The sequence below is a fragment of the Otolemur garnettii genome, unplaced genomic scaffold (genome assembly GCF_000181295.1).
Source record: "Otolemur garnettii isolate 467f Iridium unplaced genomic scaffold, OtoGar3 scaffold00080, whole genome shotgun sequence".
NCBI classification, from domain to species: Eukaryota; Metazoa; Chordata; class Mammalia; order Primates; family Galagidae; genus Otolemur; species Otolemur garnettii.
This window is the reverse complement of record NW_003852475.1, coordinates 1,242,853-1,263,780: the sequence shown is the minus strand read 5'-3', so window position 1 is coordinate 1,263,780 and position 20,928 is coordinate 1,242,853. Positions and strand designations below refer to the sequence as shown.

At 37.9% G+C, this 20,928-nt stretch overlaps 1 protein-coding gene across 1 annotated transcript in view; it reads left to right on the top strand.

Moving 5' to 3' along the window:
- NCKAP5 (NCK associated protein 5) overlaps window positions 1-20,928 on the top strand; it is an 807,957-nt gene that overhangs the window by 372,653 nt on the left and 414,376 nt on the right. Inside the window, exon 4 of the mRNA XM_023515856.1 lies at window positions 14,695-14,828. Coding sequence (XP_023371624.1) covers window positions 14,695-14,828 — 134 coding nt within the window. The remainder of the gene's footprint in view (window positions 1-14,694; window positions 14,829-20,928) is intronic.

Below are 20,928 nucleotides of genomic sequence, written 5' to 3'. Positions count from 1 at the left end.
TTGTAAAAACTGCAATAAGCACTGGAGTCAATGAGATCTTTTTTAATTCTTGGGAGTGGTAGTTTTTCATGCTGTCCACTCTTAGGCATACTGCAATGTGCTGCAGAGTTGTTTGTCGATGCCTGGGTTTATTTTTGTAAGAAAGTATTGATTACAGAGTGAAAAACATTTAGTTCAACAGCAATCAATGGGTAACAGACAAAAGGACATCTGAAGTTTCAAAGTCTTTAAAATATGAACTAAATGCACAGTCTGGGCAGTTAAGTAAAAGGCCTTACCCGAGGACTGCACAAATTCTAGATTGCAAAAATATTCATCTCTCCCAAGCCAAAGATGTTGTGAAGTAGAAGATGTAATGTTTGGCTGTGCAGCAAAGTTAACTTTCTTAGCACGTAATAAATATAAAACTCTTGGTAGGAAGACGGGGAGAGAAATTTTCTGGTACAACCCGTAATCTAAACACTAAAGGATCTCACTATAGACTATGAGTTGTTTGCTTTTAATAAGTGATTATATTTAAAAAAATTTATTTCAGCATCTTAGAAAACATGATCAAAAAGCATCTAAAGATTTCAGTATTTGTCAGTGTTAAATCTCATAGGCTTTTGAAGTATTCAAGAAAAATAAAATGTTAACTTCTATGACTAATCATTTATCTCTACATATATTATTACCAAAATTCAAAATGATCTAATGTTGAGATTAGTTTGACATGAAGTAGAGACCCTTGGGAGATTGTTGTTGAACTAAAGTAATTTGAATGATTTCTAAGACTAAGTAACACTGGCAGCAAGTGACTGGAGAGCCTGTTCTATCTCCAGTGGGAGGAACTATCTATTCCTAACTTGGAATAAGAAGGAACACTGGCTAATGGTTTAATGCCAGTGGGTAAAATGTAATTCTTTGTATAACACAAAACTGGTGCCTCTGTACCAAGATATAATCACACGGGAATAGATAAAAGATTTGTTCCTCGCACCCTGACAAGCACCAATATTACATGATTTCCAGGACTGCTGAAAGGGTCATCCTTTCTGGAAAACACAAACTTAATTTTTTCATTGTCGACAGTAGCTACAATTTCATTAAGTTTGGGAGAAGGTGCATCAAATCGTTTTTGTGTCTCAACAATAATAAGCTAGTTTTTCAACCCTGTGGCTTCTGGGTAGTTTATGCATTTTGGATAAAAGAAATGCCATCTCCTGGGAAATGGAAGACGGGAGTTGATTCCGTTTTGTGCCAGCTGTGAATCTTGATTAGGAGTTGACAAACTATGGCCATGCTATTCCTCTTCCTGCTTGTTTTTGTAAGTAGTTTTATTGGAATACACCCACACCTATGTGTCTATTGTTTATATCAACATTCATGCTATGAGGATAGAATTGAGTGGTTATCACAGAGACTGTATGGCACATAAGGCCTAAAATATTTACCGTCTGGTCCCTTACAGAACATGTTTGCAACCCCCCACTCTAGATAATAATACTTTACTAGCTAATCTTGCTTTCACTACTTTGTAGTAGTCTTAATGGCTCTTTCTTTTTTAAGACCATCTTGAATCTCATATATCCCCCCACAGTCTCTAACACTGTCTTGGAAATAAAGAGGCTTAAATACATCTATCGGTTTTCTGGTTGAGAAAACAGTTTACTAGACCAGGAAAGAAACTCTTTCGTACTTGGAGAGGGAGGCAGTCAAGCTTTAGGTCCCTGGCATCAAACTGCCTGGGCTCAAGCCTTGGTTCTGCTGTTTACTTACTATGGCCTTAGCCTCATGATCTTGAAAAGAAATCTGGTTGGGAGAAGGGCATGTGTACAGTGTTATTGGAAGGATCATGCGGAGACTCCATGAAAAGTGTCTAAATGCTCAGTCAGGGTTCGTCGTCAACGTCATTCTTACTTGTGATGCTGGGAGTAATCCTTATTTTTTCTTTTTCTCTTTCTCCATTCTCTTAATTTGCCCTGGTACGTTTGTGAATATAGATGTGCACTTTAAATGTACGTGCGTGTTTCTTTGTCTTACATGTCATGGGTGCAGCAGTCGTATTGAAGTGATGGATCCTTTTTACACAGAAAATAGTTATGCGATGATCTCCTTCACTTAGGTGATTAATCACAGGGTAAATGCACTTCTAAAAGGGGCCCTTGGATTGTCTTTTAGGGGTAGACATTTTCCCTTCTGTAGATGTAGCTATGCTCACTCAGCTCATTTATAAGTCTTTAATGATTTCCTCACAAAAATAATATTTCTGTTGAACCTTACTTCTGAATGTGTTGTCTCAGTTATCTCTTTATGTATTCAGTAACTGTCTGTACATAGGTTTCAGTTCTATGAACCTTTTGTCATTGTGGATCTTTTCTGTTCCTCCTGGACTAAGAGGTAAGAGCCACTGTCTTAGGCATTTGCATGTATGTGAATGGCACACCTCTACAAGGGCACACTTGTGTAATGGACAGTGTTCTGCTTGACCGTGGCACTACCTGGCAGGCAACTCCAACTCATTGGAACTGTTTTCTTTGTACGTGTTGAATCTGTTTTCTTTGGTCATACATCCTAAGTCCTGGTCTGTATAAAAACATACATTTGTAGAACAATGCACTGACTTTCTTTACCTGTAAAGGGGAAGGAGGCACACTTCACAATATTCAAGGCCTGCTTAAAAACAAACAAAACAAAATGAAAAAAAAAAAAAAAGAAAAACACCCAAAACCTTAGTTGTTAATATTGTTGCTTTCTAAAGAAGGCAAAATTTTCTAGGAGGGCACTTAAAGACACTAATATAAAAATGATGACAATATTTTATGATCTTGCCCATTACTTTTCCGTCTTTTGCAGGGGGTTAATTTTGAGATTATGTATTTATATAGCAAAGGAAAGTAATTTGTAAATGTGAATGAAAGTTTTATATGTAAATCTTTCTGGTCCAGATGCAAAATTCCAAGCTTGTGAGTATCTGCTGTTCTTCCAGCTGCCTAGAAAAGGAGACTTTGAAAAGAGCTCTGATCCTCCTGCAAGCTCAGTGACAAAAACTTAGGATGGGCCAGATCGCCCTGGACAGTCAGTGCCTTTTAGGACCTCAGTTGGACTTGGTGATCTAAAGCACTCTTCCAAGTTGAATAACTTCCATTTCCCTTTTATTATCAGACCCAGAGAAAGGAACAGTTATTGATGTGTCCATGTGGAAAAATAGCTCTGAATATGTTCAGTCAGGTCTGACTAAGCCTTCCAGGTGAGAGCACTTCTGAATTAGACACGGCTAGGCCTTACAACCAGCATGGACACTGGGGAGAAAGCCAGGAGATTACTAAAAGGACACCTGAGAACACAGTTCTGGTACTCAAAGTGCACACAGAAGGCCTGTAGTCATGATGTGAGCGTTTCCACTGGGAGCTGTCCTGTGCCCAGCCCTGTGTTGGACAGATACTCTCCTAGTGGTAACCGTAGGCCACACTGGCCTATTTATCATGAAGGGTGTTTATACCACAGGGGACTATGCTTTCCCTTTGCCTCCCCTTGTGACTGCTTCCTACTCAGACACTGGGGTTACCTATGCGATGTTCTCCTCCACTTCACGATTGATCACGGGGTAAGTGCACTTTTAAAAGAGGCACTTGGATTATCTTTTAGGGGTAGATATTTCCCCTTCGGTAGATTAACTGTGCTCACTCAGCTCATTTATAAGTCTTTAACGATTTCTTCATAAAAATATTATTTCTGTTTAACCTTACCTTCCAGAAATAACACAGACTCTCATTATTCAATATGTAATGCTTTCAGTTTCTTCTACTTTTGGTAATTGTGTGAGATAAAATACTAAAGCTTTGAAATAAAGCTTGTGATTAGTTCCACATTGATCTTTTAAATGTTCTAGCTGACCTTTTAATGGCATGGTAAAATGTAAAATTCTTGTTTGCATTTGCTAACAAGAATAAGGCAAACTGCTAAAAATCCTGCTCTCTGTGTGTTACTTAGTTTTCAAGTTTTAATCGTAGCCTAGTATCATAAAATAATGGAAGATGGCTGTGTAAAAATCAATCCAGATATTCTCAGGGCTTTGTTTAAAGAAATGTTTGTGTTTAAAGAAAATGTCCACAATGAAATGGAAAGTATAAAGGCATTCCAAATGAATAAAAGGTATTTGTTAGAAATTAATAATTACTGAGGTCCTGGAAGCCCTTTCACTGGTAGATTTAAAACACAACTTCAGTAATACCTTTACAGTCTATTGTTGACATTATAATTATTCTCCTATTTTAGAAGAGTGAATAATTATCCTAGCAAATAGTACTCTAATTTCCCATACACATTATAACACCCATTCACTGAAGACAGGAGTATAAGGATTCCAGCTATGGGAAGAAAAAAAGGATTCTTAGTCTGAATAGGTTTTTTTTTTCTTCCACAATTTTATAAAATCTAGTAGAATGAACAAAAAGAACAGTGAAGTATACGATCCTGTAAAATAGAATTACAAATGCATTGTAAGGAAGCCACTGTAAATCCTCTAAAAAGCGAAAACTTTGACTTAACAGTTAATGAGTGAAAATGAGTCTGCTGTAGAGCCCCAAATTCAGGCCCACGTGTTCCATGCTCAGATAAAACCAAACACTCTGATGGTGGTGCTGGGAGACAGGGGACGTTTGATTGGATTTGGCCTCAGTGAGAAGGGAGGGGAGCCGGCAGTCGCTCAGGTTTTTCTTGTCACAGAGATGGGGCAGCGGGTTTTTATGTGGGGTTGGGGGTCAGGTGGGGGACCTCTATGTTGGTTCACTCTCAGATGGCATCTGAGCAACCAGACTTCCAGACTTCAGAGTGTCTGCAGCTAATTTCCTCAAGGCATGTATTACTTCTGCAGAAGCAAACTCATAGATTCTCCTCATGATGCTGGAGTTTGCTCCTGCTTGACAAAGAAGCAGTATGTTCCAAGTTCGTGACTGCTGTGAGAGCCAGGGGTGTTAAGCAATAAGCAAGCCGTTAACTTATGCTAACAACCAAGGACCTAGTCCAGTTTTACATGATTCCAGTCATTAAACATGCCTTGGTATGAAAATCTCAAAGGCCCCAGCTCTAAGTCATCAGGTGAGAGATTTGAATACCCAGTCAGGATTGTTGGATTGTAATATCTGGGTTGTTGGGAAAAGGCAATGGTGACGAAAAAGATGATAGAATGAAATGCTTCATTGGAGTTTTTAAACCACGGGAAATGTCATCACGTTATCCTGAGTCAGGATTAAGACTGAAAGTTGTTACTGATAGAAACTTTGCAAAACCAGAGCTGACTGCCAGCTCAAGTAGTGGGAGGTCAAGTGGCTTCTTGTTAACTCAACAAGTATTTACTGAACACTTCTGGAATGTCAGCAGTATGCTGATACTCTGTGGTGTTTTGTTACTGAGTACAAGGTCTAAGCCTTACCTAAAGGAAAGGATGCTCTTAGCAGAGACCGGGATAATACACATATGAAATGCATAGCGAAGGATATGACACTGTATAATTTTTAAGAAGCCCCAATGTGTGAGATAAACCACAAATTAGGTAGGCCATGAAGTCTGAGAGACTTCAGAGTTGGGAAAGTGGAGCACATGTTAACCTTTATACCGAACATAGCTGAAGTTTAAGATGGAATGCAGAAGAGAGAGTGAAAGATCTTGGGACCTTCTCTAACAAGGAGCAAAGAGAGAAACACAGTGACTCCAAGTTTGTAATGAAAACTAGATTGGCTAGAGAATTCATTTGTTCTTCACCGGTCACTGTGGAGTACAGATAGAAGGGGGACAGAATGGGCATGAATGGGGGCATAAATAAATCTATCGCCACTCTAAAAGGACACAAGTTCTTCATGGTAGAGAGCCGGAAGTAGAAATTGCTTAATAAAAACCCTCACGTGCTGTCCCTTCCTTGTATGGAATATACTGTTTCCATAGAAAAAGAGAAGAATATATAAGATTGCAATCAAGTATGAAGGTGCTTAATAAAATTGGCTTCTGGAAACTTCCAAGGGGATAGAATAATTAATAGCTACTGTTAATTGTGATCAATTAACATGACAACAGAGAAAGATCTGTGACTAGGGGAAAAGAATGAGTCATTGACTTCTTATAAAAGAACCCATGAGTGGAGCAAATGAAGCTATTTTCTAAGTGAGGTGGAGAACTGAGGTTTTTAACTAAACAAACTCAAGGAAAAGATTGGGGAAAGGGAGAGTATGTCTGAATCAGACAGTTGACTATTGAAAGCAAACTTACCACCTACGTGGTGGATTACTCAGTGTCTTACTTTCCCTGATGGGCTCTGCAATCATCAGAAATTCAAAGACTTGAGAAGAAAGGGTTTTCTTAGAAGCTTGTCGAAGGCAGAAGGTCAGTGAGCCAGAAAACCCTGTGGAAAGGCCTTTTCCAGCTCAAGAAAACATTGCTAATGAATGACAGTAGAAAAAAAATCTTCATCCACTTATTATCCCCAACAAGGATGGCAGTTACCTTCACCATTATTCAGTGAAATTCATAGTCTTGTTAAAGCCCAACATGTGTTTACTCTGTGCCCATTATAGAGTAGCCACTGTAGTATTTCATCTCATTCTGCCTCTCATGTCATTAGTGAGTAACTATCTTTGCTTGATATGGTTGTATCTTATTTCATGGCTACATATAATGTAAGAGTTGGAAGGGACCTACCTTAGCTTTTGTTTAATTCAGAATCTTTGAGATGGAGAGCATGACTGTGATGATTACCGAAGACACAGCATAGAAATAAAGATTTTATTACTTATAGGCTCTGAGGGTATCTGGCATATCTGGAGGCTCACATATGGATGTCAGGGAGCACATGGGGAGGGGAAGAACAGTGGACCAGAGCCTTTGCTGGGCTCCAGGACATTATCCAAACAGGTTTCCTGGGGGAGTTTTAGTTGGTCAGTTTAGAGCAAGCAGGCAGTAGCTCAGGCTGTCACACTGTGACTGAGAGTGGTCACTGTGACATATCTGGGCATGCAGGGTGGAGGGTCAGGGGGGCTGGTCAAGCAGGGTACATCTAGCTGTCCCATATGGAAGTGGTCACAGTTCTATTAAGGCACATATTTGAATGAACCACGTGGAAGAACTGGGGTGGGAGGAGTGTAGCACAGGTAACTGTGATAACTGTGTCGAGGATGACCAAACCCTGCTTCTGATATGAGAAAGTCCAACTTGTATTAATATTTAAATGGATGCTGAGGCAACATAAAGTTATAAGAACTTACTATATAGCATTTTAGAAGTAGAGGTTCAGAGAGGGTAAGTATATTTCTCAAGGTCATGTAGCAAGTTAATGGGAAGACCAAAATGGGGACCCAGACTCTTAGCCTCATACCTTCTCTGTCCTGGGGATCATGATGTGAAAATGAACACCCTAAAACTGATGAAAAATGAGGGAAGTGGATCAATATTATAAATGTCTATCTTATTTTTTGAGCTGTATGATGATACTAAAATCAAAACTGCATTACTTTATTTTGTGAATACAGCATTACCATTTTATTCTTCATTGGTTGCCCTAGTTGGTAAACAATACAAAGAACACAATTTAATTTTCTCTTTGGAGGATATCATAATGTGTTATAATTTTTCTATCATTCCTTCACAATGCATATCAATCTTGATTTGCTAAATCCTTATTTTATCTTTTCTTTGTACTCTACCCAGAAAATCCGAAAGTCCATGTTCATGTTCTTTTGTTAAGTAGTAAATGCCCATATAATCATTGTTCAAGACCATTCAGTCATATGGGGAAAATTCACCTGTGTCTAACACAGAGAACATTTTTGAGCTCTGTCCAAGTGCCTGTCTGTCTTCTTCACCCTTGAAATTTCTACCCTCTAGTCCTGCCCCTTGTCCTCTTCTGTATTTTTGCCTTTCACCCTGTTCTCTCTTCTCTCAGTTTTTTATTTTTAGCCAAGCTCTGCATCTTTTTTAGTTAGAATAAGAGCTTTTTCTCTCTTGGGCAATGTTATCAGCACTGCAGAGATCTACTGGGCTGTTTCTATCCTTGCATTTCAAAATCTGATTCTGATTCTTCTGTTACAGCCAACAGTACAGGCTTTAAAAAAATCAATTCTGCAGTTCCTTATCTGTTTCTTTGCTTCTAGGATGACTGAATCTTTCATAACTAATGGGGATATTGAATTCAGAGAGCTTTATGGGGAAAATATGTTGCAATATGTATGAAAAACAAAAATGGGTCTGCAATTTGATATAACAACTATAGCTTAATTCAGAGTCATTTTATATTGGCTAGACAGAAATGGTTAATAGAATTTTCCTATTAGATACTAGTTTTCATGAAAACATTAATTTTTCTGCTGGTGTGTTTGACTTACAGGCTACAGAAAAAAATCAATTTTCAGTTTCAGATTCTCAATAGATATAAGAGTTATTCTGGGTCTCTGTAATTCTTAAGATATTTCTGTTTACATTGGACATATGAGTAGATTAAACACATAGAAATAACTGTATTGTGGCAGCAATTAATGAGAGTATCTAAGTGTATCTAGAAGTTCAGACTGGTTATTGGTTCTTAATGCCATGCTTTATATGATATCATTGAATCAAATGTACTCATCTTTTCTAGGAGCCTGTTTAACTTATAATTCCCATTTCATGGTAGGTAGCTAGTTTGTCAGATCCCATATTTCTTGAATGAACTCGTATGCTTATTCCATCAGTACTCAAGAGTATCGTGTAATCCCTATGGCCTTCTCTAATGACCTCTGGTATTTTTCTCACAATGTTTAAAATCTTCTTACTATCTAAGAGTATTGTCTTCTCTATGAGTCTGTTACCATAAGGTATTATTCAATGAGAATATTATTACAAAAATATTGTAAGTTGAACATAATGTAGGAAATCTTTTGAAACGTATAATGAATACCTTTATATTGTCAGGCAACTCTCAAGCATCAAGTTGGCCCAGGACACCTTAGGATGAGCTGATGCCTTGTGAGGCTCATGAAGCAGATTCACCCGGAGGGCTTGGAGCACATGGGGGAGATGTTTCACCTAGTATCTCACCACATGTAGTGGTGTGAGGATTTCCACCCAAGTGAAGGAATTCTTTCTTTTCCAAATTGTCTGAATCTTCTTTCCCTTTGACACTATTATCACCCACTGGTGTGAGGACTAACTGTAATAGACCTAGGCTAGAAGTATTTATTGACTTTCTATATTTGAATTGAGTGTTAATATTTTAATACTTTACCCCTGAAGTTCTGACACACCATACATCAAACCATCTGTTTGAAATTGTACTAGGTCATGGGATTAAAAAATAAAATATCTTTTAAGGAGACTAAACACAGAGTTATAAACATTCAAGATGGCATCTTTGATTAAGTTAATCTTTCCATTCTTATATCAAAATCGTTTAAAATGTACTTTCCCTCAGTATAAATGCATGATCTGCTTAAACACATATTTTGAACTTGTTGAAAGAAATATATAACTATGGTATTTCTTTAAGATGTAGCACTTGCTAAAGGCTAAAATTTTATAGCATTTATCAAAAGTAGCTAACTAATGTTAGCAGTGTAAGCATTGCCATTCCAGTGAGGCATGTCCTATTTTTGCATGGGACTTTCCAGTTTTGAAGTGTTTTACTATACGTTATTTTGCCCCTTTCTTATAGTAATACTACGAGATTGGCTTGGAAGACTTTACTTTCCCCCATAAACAGAGGAAACTGGCTTAAAACAGTTAAATTTTAAGTTAAATGGCTTATCCAAAACCATTTGCCTAGTAAATGGTGCAGTTCAAACTAACAACTGGTAGCATTATTTAATTTGAATATTTTAAATACTTAAATATTTATTTATTGAAACATTTTCCCATTCTGTAATTTAGCCTCTTGAATCCATTCTTTCTCCACACAATAAGTAGTCAGAATGATCTTTGTAAAATCTTAATCCGATCATGTCATTCACTCACTTAAACCTTGATAATGAGTTACCATTTTACTTAGGATGCAATCCCAAATCCCAAATGTGATGTTCATGGCCTTCCATGGTCCAGCTCTTGTTCCTTTCTACCTAAATCATATGCCCATCCCTTCCGCTCCCTCACCACATCAGGCTTCTTTTCTTTCTTCCTCCATGTGACGGCAGGCTTCCCACTTGCTGCTGTTCCCCTAGAATGCTGATTTCCTCCCTTCACCTGGTAACACCTAGACACCACGGAGGTCTCAGTTTAAATGTCACTTCCTCAGAGAAGCCTTTCTCTGTTCCACCAAACACAGTCAGTTCCTCTTGCTGTCATCTTTTAGCAAACCCTCAATAGCCTTCAGTTTATACTGAAGTGTTCATCTGTGCGATGGTTTGTTGAACACCTGCCCTCTCCACTAGTGCCTGAGTCCAGTGAGGTTAGGAACCATGCCCATTGGCTCATTGCTAGTCTCTAGCCCTAATCCAGTTTTTGGCCCATAGTAGCTGTTCAGTAAGCATTTGTGGACTGAAGGAATAGAGAAATTCATCATGGTGGTACATTGCTCCTTTACCAAGCATAGTTGTCTATTAACAGAATAATAAGAATTTATGTATTTTTTCTCCATTTCTTGGGAAAATGCATATAGAAATTAACTTTTGATACTTGAATAATTTAAGCAAGTCTTAGAAAATTGTCAGGAACAGAGTTAAAAAAAATAGATTACCCAGGGAGAATGTAGAGTGTCCTTCCCTTGAGTTTTAATCAGAGGACAGCTCAGTTAAGTTGGTAGTAGTGTAAGCTATGTTGCTAAGTGAAGGATATGAGGTATTATAGAGAAGATCATTCTGTAGAACGAAAACCTGGATTTAACTTACCTTTCTTTTGGTTTGTATGTTTGCTTCTTTATCTAGAGCTCAATTCCTTGCTTACGCCCAAACAGGAAGAGTAATTTTGAATTCTACTCTTCATTCTGAGTAGAATGAGTACTGATGTACAATCACCTTTGTTCCTAAAAATCATGGCACTCTGCAGAACCACACAATAGAAACCGCAGGGCTTACAGCTTATAGAAATGGGCCTGGGGGCACAGTACTCAAAACTTCATCAGTGACATTCAAAAGAAAAGATGGGAAACTAATAAAAATGGTAGCTAAGATTTACGTGTATTAAATGATTAAGAAATATATAAATGCTGTAATAAATATAGCATTGAAAAAGGCCTGTGGTTTCCTATGGAAGTGGATCTCAAAAGAGGTACAGCTGGTAAGTTACAGGGCCGTATAGAAGGAGTGCTATCTGAAATGGGAGGGAAGGTTATAACACCCGGTGTGGTGGACGCGTCTCCTCCTGCTCACGGTGGGTGGAGGTGTATCTGAAAGGTGTGTGTTTTGTGTGTTTCTTTGTGGCTTGATTCAGCTGGATGTGGTTTTCTGTGTTCACCTAAGTTTTCTCATGAATAAGATTTGTCTCACACTAAAATTCTTTTATAATAGATCATTTGTGTTGGAACAGATTTGCCCTTTTAAAATAAATGTCATAGCAGAACTGATAGTCGTAGGGAAAAAGGTAAGGGTCAGGAAAATTTAGCTCTGGTTCTGAGCTGCCGTTTCTAACAAGCAGGCTCCCTCCCTCCCTTTCCTCCTCTCACTTTATCTTTAAACCGAGGTGATAATAAACAACATTGGCCATTTCTGAGATACCGTAATGAAGGTGGAAACATGTAAAATGCTCTCCGCATTCAAGATGTCTCTTGCACAGCTCGCTTATTTTAGAGTTAGAGATAGCAGTTCAAGAAGGACATCAAGTTGAGAGGTAACTCATAGCTTTTGTACAAAGCTACCTTTTGACTAAAAGCAACACTCATGTCTATAAAGAGAAATAAGAGGAGGCGATTGGCCAGATTTCCTGTGGACATGTGTGTAATTTCACTTCTTGGAGTCAGCCCTTGGGCCTTGTTGACGTTCCTGGTGTAGTGGTCTGAATGCAAAGATAAGAGAAGCCCCTGAGCAGAAAGGGAAGAGATGACCTTGCTTCATAAAGGTGGGAGGAAAAGAAAGGTGGGTGGTGGCCAAGGAATTTTGAAAAACACTGTGACAGCTCTCCTAAGATGCCTTTTAAAGCCAGCCCAGCCCAGTGGTTCTATGGAAAAAGAGAGGTGGCTGTAGAAATTTGGTCTTGTCTGATTTGTAACCTGGTTTCCTATGACACTTTCTTTTACTTAGTCTCCAGCCATCTTCCATGTCTCATTTCTATTTGCTCTCGCTGCTAGGAAAAATCCAGAGCAAATCTATAGGAGCAAAATCAGAATCACTTTAGGGACAAAGTAATTTATACCCAGGATATAACTAAAACAAAAAAATTGTCTAATCTATATAGTAGCACCTCTTTCTACTTTTAGCCATGTTTTTTAAATTTGGGTAAAAAATGTTCCCACATTTGGAAAATAGGTGTGAATTACTGTCAAGTTTTAAGATTTAATTAAAATATTCACCATATGAAGGGAATATATTTTAGTAAACAACTTTTGCCCTCATAATCTTAATTCCATAGAACTTTCTCTGTATTATGAGGATGCATTTTTAGTGCATTTTTTTCCACGTTTGAAAAGATGTCTTCAAATTGAAGAGTAAGGTTTATTCATGTGAAAAAGGTTCTCCTATGAGGTTTGGGAGGTGTTTTTAATGTAGCAGTGAGTGAATCTATATAACATTCTTTACTTTTGAACAGAGGAGGGATGCTGTCTTCTCTGCAGAACTTTGCCTGGTTCATAGCACGTACTTATGAGCTATACGTGTATAGCCTGTGCTTTTTTTTTTGGTCTGTTTCTGGAATCAAAGTTCGATTTTCCAAATTCTGTAACATAGGTGACTTGTATCTGTTCCTTCTACTCCAATGAGTTTATACAAAGAGGAATTTTGATTATGTGTAATGACTAAGCAATGAGGCTTTTTAAAATTGTAGTAAAATATATATAATATAAAATTTGACATTTTAATCATTTCTACAGGGTTGGTTTTAATTAGCACATTTTTATTCCACAACCACTTTTTTCTTTCTTTTCAAAGCTTCTAGGATGTCCCTTTCCAAGTATAATAACAGATTAAAGAATTGATTTTGATTGTTCTGATTTCACTGAAAATGCATCATCGGAGAGTTAGGCCTCATTTAGCAAAAGGCCAGCTCTATAATCACTAAGCATAAACAATAGAACCTCCATAGCTGGCCACCTTCCTACACTGAGCACCTCCTTCAGTTGACCTAATTTTCATAGACTGGACATGCGCTTACATGTACATATCAGTATAGTAGACCTAGTTCCTTAGGTTGACCTCTGTATATGACCAGTTTGTTACAGTCCTTTGGGCGATCAACTTATAGAGGTTCTGCTGTATATTTCCAATACCACTGTGTATTAGGTAATGTGCTAAAAATACAGAAATACATTTGTATGTAAGACATAGTCTTAATCTTGAATAGATATTTATTCATTAGAGACCTATGATAAATACATGTGAAAAATAGCAGTAGGAAAAAGTGAGGACCTAAAGGGCAGTAAAGACAGTAGGTGCTATTGGAACTCAGGGGAGAGAGAGAATGATGAGGTGAGGAGGGCTAAGTTCTAGAGGACCTGTCTTAAAGCCGAGCCTGGGAAGAACTCAGAGAGCTTTTTGTGCAAGAGCAAGAGAATGGTCAAAGGTGCAGAGGCAGCGGAATGCGTAAGTGTTTTTAGAGGATTCAGATTCACTTCTAGATTATTGTCTAATGTTTCCTTTGTGGTCCTCAGGATTCCTTTTCCTCCCCTTGAGTTAGAGATGGAGACAATTTATCTTTCCTGTGTCTTCCTGTGAATATCCCCCATGCCGATTCAAGATGGGGCCTTGCTTCTCTTACCGCTTATGAATGTCTGACCTTCGTGATCAGGCATTGCGTCTTTGGTTTTCACTGTAAAATATACAACCTACATTCACAGTGCTTAATTTAGTAACTGGCATCCTTTAAAAAAAAAAGGCAATAGCAATAACAAAACAGAAACGATATTAGTATAGCTGAGTCAGTATTACCAAGAGGATCTGAGCAGTGCGCTTTTCACCAGTTCCAGGAATGAGTTTGTGCTGCCCCATCTGTTCTGGGTGATCTGTCCCTCTTTCAATCTCTGATGCCTAGTCGTGAGAGGAGGTGATTTTCTAGGATTATAAAAACAGTGGTTTGGCCTATTTTTATCTCTGAAAACCTACCTGAACAAAATGAGAACAAATTCCTCAGCCTTATTCTCATCATCGCCATGGTCTAATTAACTTGAAATTCTTGACTCCTCTATGAAAGCAGTAATGTTCCCTTTAAAGCATGCATCAGAGGCGGAAGACAGGAACTGATTCTGAACAGGTATTAATGATCTTGCTATTATCTGACTTACTGAGCTGTTGATAGTATCTTTGGGTCAGAGTTCTTCACAGGAAGCCACCTGGGTTAGTTGAAATTATTCAAGTATTAGAATCAAGTCAACCAGGCCTCTGAATAAGTTATCCTATGGTTTATATGACCTTACACAAATTAATTAGATGTCTCTGAATCTTGGTTTCCTTTCCTATGATGAGAGCTTAATAAATGATATACCTCAAGGTGTTGTTATAAAAATAAAATAAACATACATAAAGCTCAAGTTAGCACTTGGTAACACACGGCTATTACTTTTTCTTTTGGTCATAAACACCTTCGTAAAAGTCATTCTCTTTATGCCTCTCGTAGCATGAGAAGCTGATACATGAACTGGAAGAGGAGAGACACTTACGTCTTCAAAGTGAGAAGAGGTTGCAGGAGGTGACCCTGGAGTCTGAGCGCACCAGGATTCAGATGCGGGGCCTGCAGCAGCAGTTCTCCAGGTACGCAGGTTCTTAACTGAGCATCCTCCTCCCTGAAGTGCATCCCTCCTGCACTTCCATTGTGTGAGCTTCTGCTGAGTTTGACAAACTAATTTCTCACCAGTTTATACTTTCTATTCTAGGCAAGCTATCCTATTGCATTTGGACCGGGCTTCTGAAACTTTGTGTTTACACCTGACATGGACTGGGCTTGATTAAAGCCGGTTGTCTTTTCTTTCCTCTTGGCTTCCCAAGGGGTCTTTCAGTGAATTGTGGTGGCTTTGTGGCCTGTAGGTCTGTCCTGTGAAAGGCCAGCCAGGAGGATGAGATTACACTGATCATTACAATCCTGTTTTAAGGCAGAATGTGAATCTAATCATCCAGTAACCTCTTACTCTACTCAGAGGAAACATTTAGGACTAGCAAAGAAAAAGAAGAAAGTCATTGAGTTCCTTTCCTTCAAAAAGATATCACTACAATTTAAAAGGAATGGTTCTGAATAAGCAACTCTTCTTAGATTTAATTCCAGCAAAGTCAGAGGCTTTTCAGCTTCCATTTGTAGTTAATATAGAGCCAGGTGACAGTTCAACCTATTATGTTAAAGTCTGTTCAGTTCCATGGTCGGGTGGGGAGGGATGAACCACACAAACTTGGGCTCCATTTAGTTCTGGAGCCAAATACAGACCCTCTGTGGGGACAGTCTGCTCTCATTTCATGTCACCATTTGTAAAATCAAGAAAATAATTTTTTCCCTTTTCTCTTGTGAGATTATGCCAAGTACTATCCTGTTTGAGAAGTTGCCCTAAAAATCTTTGTCAGCAAACTTGTCTTTTTTATTTTATTTGTATTTGATAACTATATGACCTGTGATGGATAATACGGCTTCCACATCATGAGACTTTTATGCTATATTAGCTATAGTTTTAGATGAGTTGCAGGGACAGGCCAGAGAACAGCCTCCAGATTATTCCATGTACCTCATTGTGGCTAAGAGCATGAATGCTTACAACTTTGCTTTAGGGGTATCCTAGAGGAACGGGGCAGGAATGATGGATGACTCCTGTGGCCTCAGCACCATAATTTAACACCCTTTTCAACTCTTCCAGTCCCTGATAATACACAGGTGCTATAGAAATGCACCAGTCAATACTTTAGCAAATGCTTGTCCCACCCCTCATAGGCTATTACTTATACCACCCTCTGCTCAATTTTTCATTCATTCTGATGGTGACTCTCACTTTATATCTTTCAACCAATTTGAAATAATAGGTCCCCCTCAAAGTGACTTTAAAACAGGCATTGCTTTGTAATACTTGCTGTTTTAATGATATAGGAAAGTGGGAGCATATCTTGCTCTCCTGGCACTAATTGTGATGTCTCTATATTCAAGCTATTGATTTACACGGCACGAGGCACATGGCATAGTAAATTATTTTCATATGATGACAGGTCATCTGCTATAAATCAAATGACAATCCCATATAGTTTTGAGTTACTCAAGAGCCAGGACTACATCCTAGGCTGAAAGAGAAGATAATTATATGTATAATAAGTGGTGGTTGGTTTTTATATACGGCTTTTGTGAGGGCTTTTTTTCCATTTTAATCAGTTTTCTTATGTAAGGCTTCATTGAAACTGAAAAGTTCAAGTCCAATTACAGCCATACAACTAATGTAAATCAGCAAAAGATGGGATAAAACATATATCACCGATAATTACACAATAATTGAAATAGGCCCAGTGAACCATTTCTGATGGCCTTTCACAGATTAAACTTTGGTTTATAAGATATTTAGGTATTTCTAGTTATACTTTAAAAATCCTCTTAATTTATATCTTTGTAAAATTCTTAATATTAGAGAATATGCTTAGAATGTGTCACCCTTGGACATGGTCAACATCCGAAATGGTCATATAAATAACTTTACAATATAAATTATTATGTTGAATTACAAACTTTTATATTCACATTTTTTTCATTTTTTGTCCTCAGGGGTTGTTAAGTTTATTTTTGTACGTGATGAGATCTGGGATGTGGAATTACTTTCAGCATTGTTCATGGGCTCAGTTTACTTTTTGAAATTAAGCTAATATGCTTTCTCAAAGAATATGGATATGGTAAAAGGGAGATTTACAATAATGCTAATAAAATAAAAACAGAAAATAAAGGCCTTTAAAGGAGAATGTGACAAGTAATAATAGTCATATAGCCCAACAAGTTTTCTCAGAATGAGCATTTAATTTAGCTGTAAGATTCCTGGCAGACAAGATAAAAAAGAAAATGCAAGAGGAAATATGATAATTTTCTTATAGTCAAAGGCTACTCCTCTTAAAGAGAGGAATATTATCTCTGCTAATAAATCATAATAGAATATATCACATAGGCCTCTTCATAGAAGACTTTGTAGGATATGTATACAGCAGACAGTGGCCCAAGATAGTACAAATCAGGATTAAATATTGTAAGTGCTACTACTTCTACTATGACACTTATGTCTGCAGCCAGTTTTTAAATTTTATAACATATGAAATAGGAATGCTGGGTCTATATCTAAGAGTTCACAAGTATAATAAGAAATACTCCAGTACTCAAAGTTCTGAAGTCAACCATTATAGTGAAAACTCATGGGAACATCCAGACACATGCATGTGCCTTTCCAATAGCTTTTTTTAATGAATCAGGAAAACAGGCACAAGATGCTGACGCCTGTCTGGGTTGGGTAACATGTAGTCTTGGTATGTTTGCTGGCCTTGTAGACAGGGGACCCTCTAAACCAGGGATTGTCACACGGATGTGCTGCAAAAATTTCTAATGATCATTAATCAAATTATTTTCTAAAGAAGTTCAAAACACAGTAAATACATTATCTTTTTTTTTTTACTCTTTTTTGGTGTTTGATCCACATAATTTAAGCGTGCTGTAGAAGTTTAACTATAGGTTCAAGTGTGCCGTGAGATAAAAAAGGTTGAAAAAACACTGCTGTAAACAATAGTAAAGGGACGTTGAATCTCAGCTTTAGGAACAAGGTGAGGCAATGTATGGGGAAGTGAGTAATGAAATTAGATGCTGAGATGCTCACCTGTGCGTGCAGCATTCCGGTGCCGTGGGGAATGAGACAGGAGAAGTAGTGTGGGGCTCAGTTTTATGTACTGTCCGCTGTGTGATGGGCCTGATGGCTTGAAGGCACCACACAAACTTGGACATTCAGAATTATCTCCATTAATGAGTAATGGGATCACTTAGGTGATAAAAATCTATAAAAATGTTTGAATGAGTAGTTATTTTTTATGTCACCACCAGACCTTCAGCTACAATCCCTTTCTCCCACTTGACCTCTGATGAGGGTATAATGATCAGCAATGGTCCGAAGTTTGGGCCATAAAAAGAAATGGATGTGCAGCCAGAGGTTACACAATCAGCTCCATGCTCATAAATCAGAAACTGCCTGCATTGAGGGTGATTCAGACAGGCAGAACAAACTTGGTTTGGACCATGTCCCGTCTCTCATGTAAATACAGAAAATAGAAAACCCAGATACTTTAAAAACAATTAAGCCTTCTTCACAGTTGAGGGAACACTTCTGCAAGGTCAAACTTCAAGGCAAGTGGTGGTATTTTAGGGCTGCCTCTTTTTTGTCTCATTATTTGGTGAAATAAATCAGAGATGCTTTCTAGATGTGATAATAATTGTCGAACCTATTGTCTGGGTGGTATACATGGCTGGGCATATCTGATGAGACATTAGCTTTGTAACCATTTAGAATTCTGTAACTGCCCGCATCCTCCCCACTCTATACCAGCTTGTTTGAATTGTGTCTGTCCAGCTGGCCGAGGGTAATGGTGTGGACTGAGGCTATAGCACTGCCTGCCCTTGTATATAAAGGCAATTAGTGCTTTTGATATTCCAGGTTAATGAGGTGTTTGTTCATCATTTAGATTTACGTGGAGGAACACTTTCAGGAACTTTTGTTTCTAAGTGGGGTGGGCTATGTCAAGTTGGAATAATAGGCTTGTGTGAAGAGATAAGCAACCCTGTAAAGAGAATACTGAGTTCATATATGTGATTGTGCACACCATATATGATGTGTGTGTATTTGAGTCGGTCCCTTTGGAAACAATCTAATCAGGTCATAGATTATTACTGAAAGCTGCTGTTCTTATCAGAAAACAACCACTTTTATTGTATGCCTAATAAGAATACAGTATGTGTCCTCAAAAATGTAAAATTCAGTTAGAGAAGTCTTATGTACATATATGAACAAAACAACATATTCCTAGTATTGCTATAAATGAAGAGGACTTTTGTCTAAATTCAGAATAGCCAGACTTTATACTTGTTAATGGTTTGTCATGCTGAGGCATGAATAGTCAGATGGAATTAGTGATTGCATAGTGATAACAATAATATAAATTTTTTTATATTATTATTGTGTATGCTCTATGCTGCAATATGTTTGAAGCTTTAAATTTGAATCCATCTGGCAAGTTCACTACCTGGTGGACTATTTTGTAAACTCTCTACAGTATCCAACTGTATCTCACACCCAAAGTATCAGGAATCAGGATACTTGATTCTGATTTATTCAGCTTCGAACTTTTCCATATGTGTTCATAGCAGGTGTTACACATATAAAAAACAAAAAGGGAATAGTTAAGCTATATCATTCATAATGGACCAGGACAGTTAAAAAAAAAAAATCACCCAAATGGAGTTCAGGCTTTCACTCCCTCCCTTCTGCATTTTTCTGCACCTGTTCTGACCCCCCCTCCCCTCATTGCAGTGGTCTGCTGCCTTGAAGCTATTTCTTCGCTTACTGTAATGGGGATGCTCCTATCACAGTTGATTGCTGTGCTTAAGTGCAGTCTGCCAGTGTGCTGAACTTGAAGGAGTGGTAAATGGAGCTGGTTTTACCTCTTAATTCCTTCATTGGTTGCTTTTCACATTATCGACTCTCAGAGACTTTATGGAATCCTAAGGTTCATTTTCTGCTATCCATTTGGAAGCTATAGGCACCTGGCATTGAGTGTGTGTTGAAGAGGATAATATAACCTTAAATGTTCTACCCACGTACTCCCTTCTCCCTCTGTATCTGTCTGGTACATTAAAAGAACATTTTCTCTGCATCTTTAGAAAGAGTAAAACATAACAAGATGAGAAAAGCTGTCCACTGACCTTTGGACAAGCCCCAGCACCGAGCCTTTCTGCTCCTTTTGCATCTGTCCCCATCTCAGACGGTTCATCAGCGTTAACCTGCAGTGGAGCAGGCTCTCCTGAGCACCTCATTCTTCCTGATGAACATAGAGGGCAATTTTTTATTGATTTGGAATTGTTATTTCCATACCATCAGCAATATTTCTAGCTGAGAGTTTTCATAAAAATGGGGGCCTTTGGTCTGCTGCTCTGTGTAAATCTACAGGAAGTTTAAAATAGCAAAGCAACATTGGTTCAAGGATCCATTTTTTCCAAATTACAACAGATGGAAGAAAAGATTTTAAATGGCACCTTTTAATATGCCTGGATCATCTTCTGGTATCAGAAGTTTCTATCTTAGTGATCTAGCATATACGCTGTCACTTGAGCACAGCAGAGGAAGGTGAAAACCAATTGTGTGGAGAACTGGAAAGAAAAGTTATTTTCAGTTCCTAGGGAAAATATTAACTTAATATCAAACATTCCTTTATTCTCTTACATTTCTGTTTCTGCTTAAGAAATGATGACATTGTCTCAAGTTTCCTCTTAAATTCTTGGAAGAGCTATATGTGGTTGAGTAGATAACATGTGAGTTATATTGTCCATTCATCATCCTTGGTAGAGGAAACAGTGTTAACGCAGGTATATTTCTAATTTAATTTTAGAGACCATCATCCTACTGAACCGGATGTCTAGGGCTTGGTTTCATCCTTACCTCTAACTAGCTTACTAAGTCTTGTTAAGTAAGATGCTTCTGGGCCCTAATTTGCTCATCAGTAAAATGAAAAAAATTGAATTGCTTTATAGTTTTATAATGCTTTTTATGCTTTTGAAAAGTCTGCATTAGAAATAAAATGCATTTATTTATTGGGTGAATTAATAATTTTGCAGCTATAACTGGGCCTTTTTGCAATTTCTAACAGTGGTTCT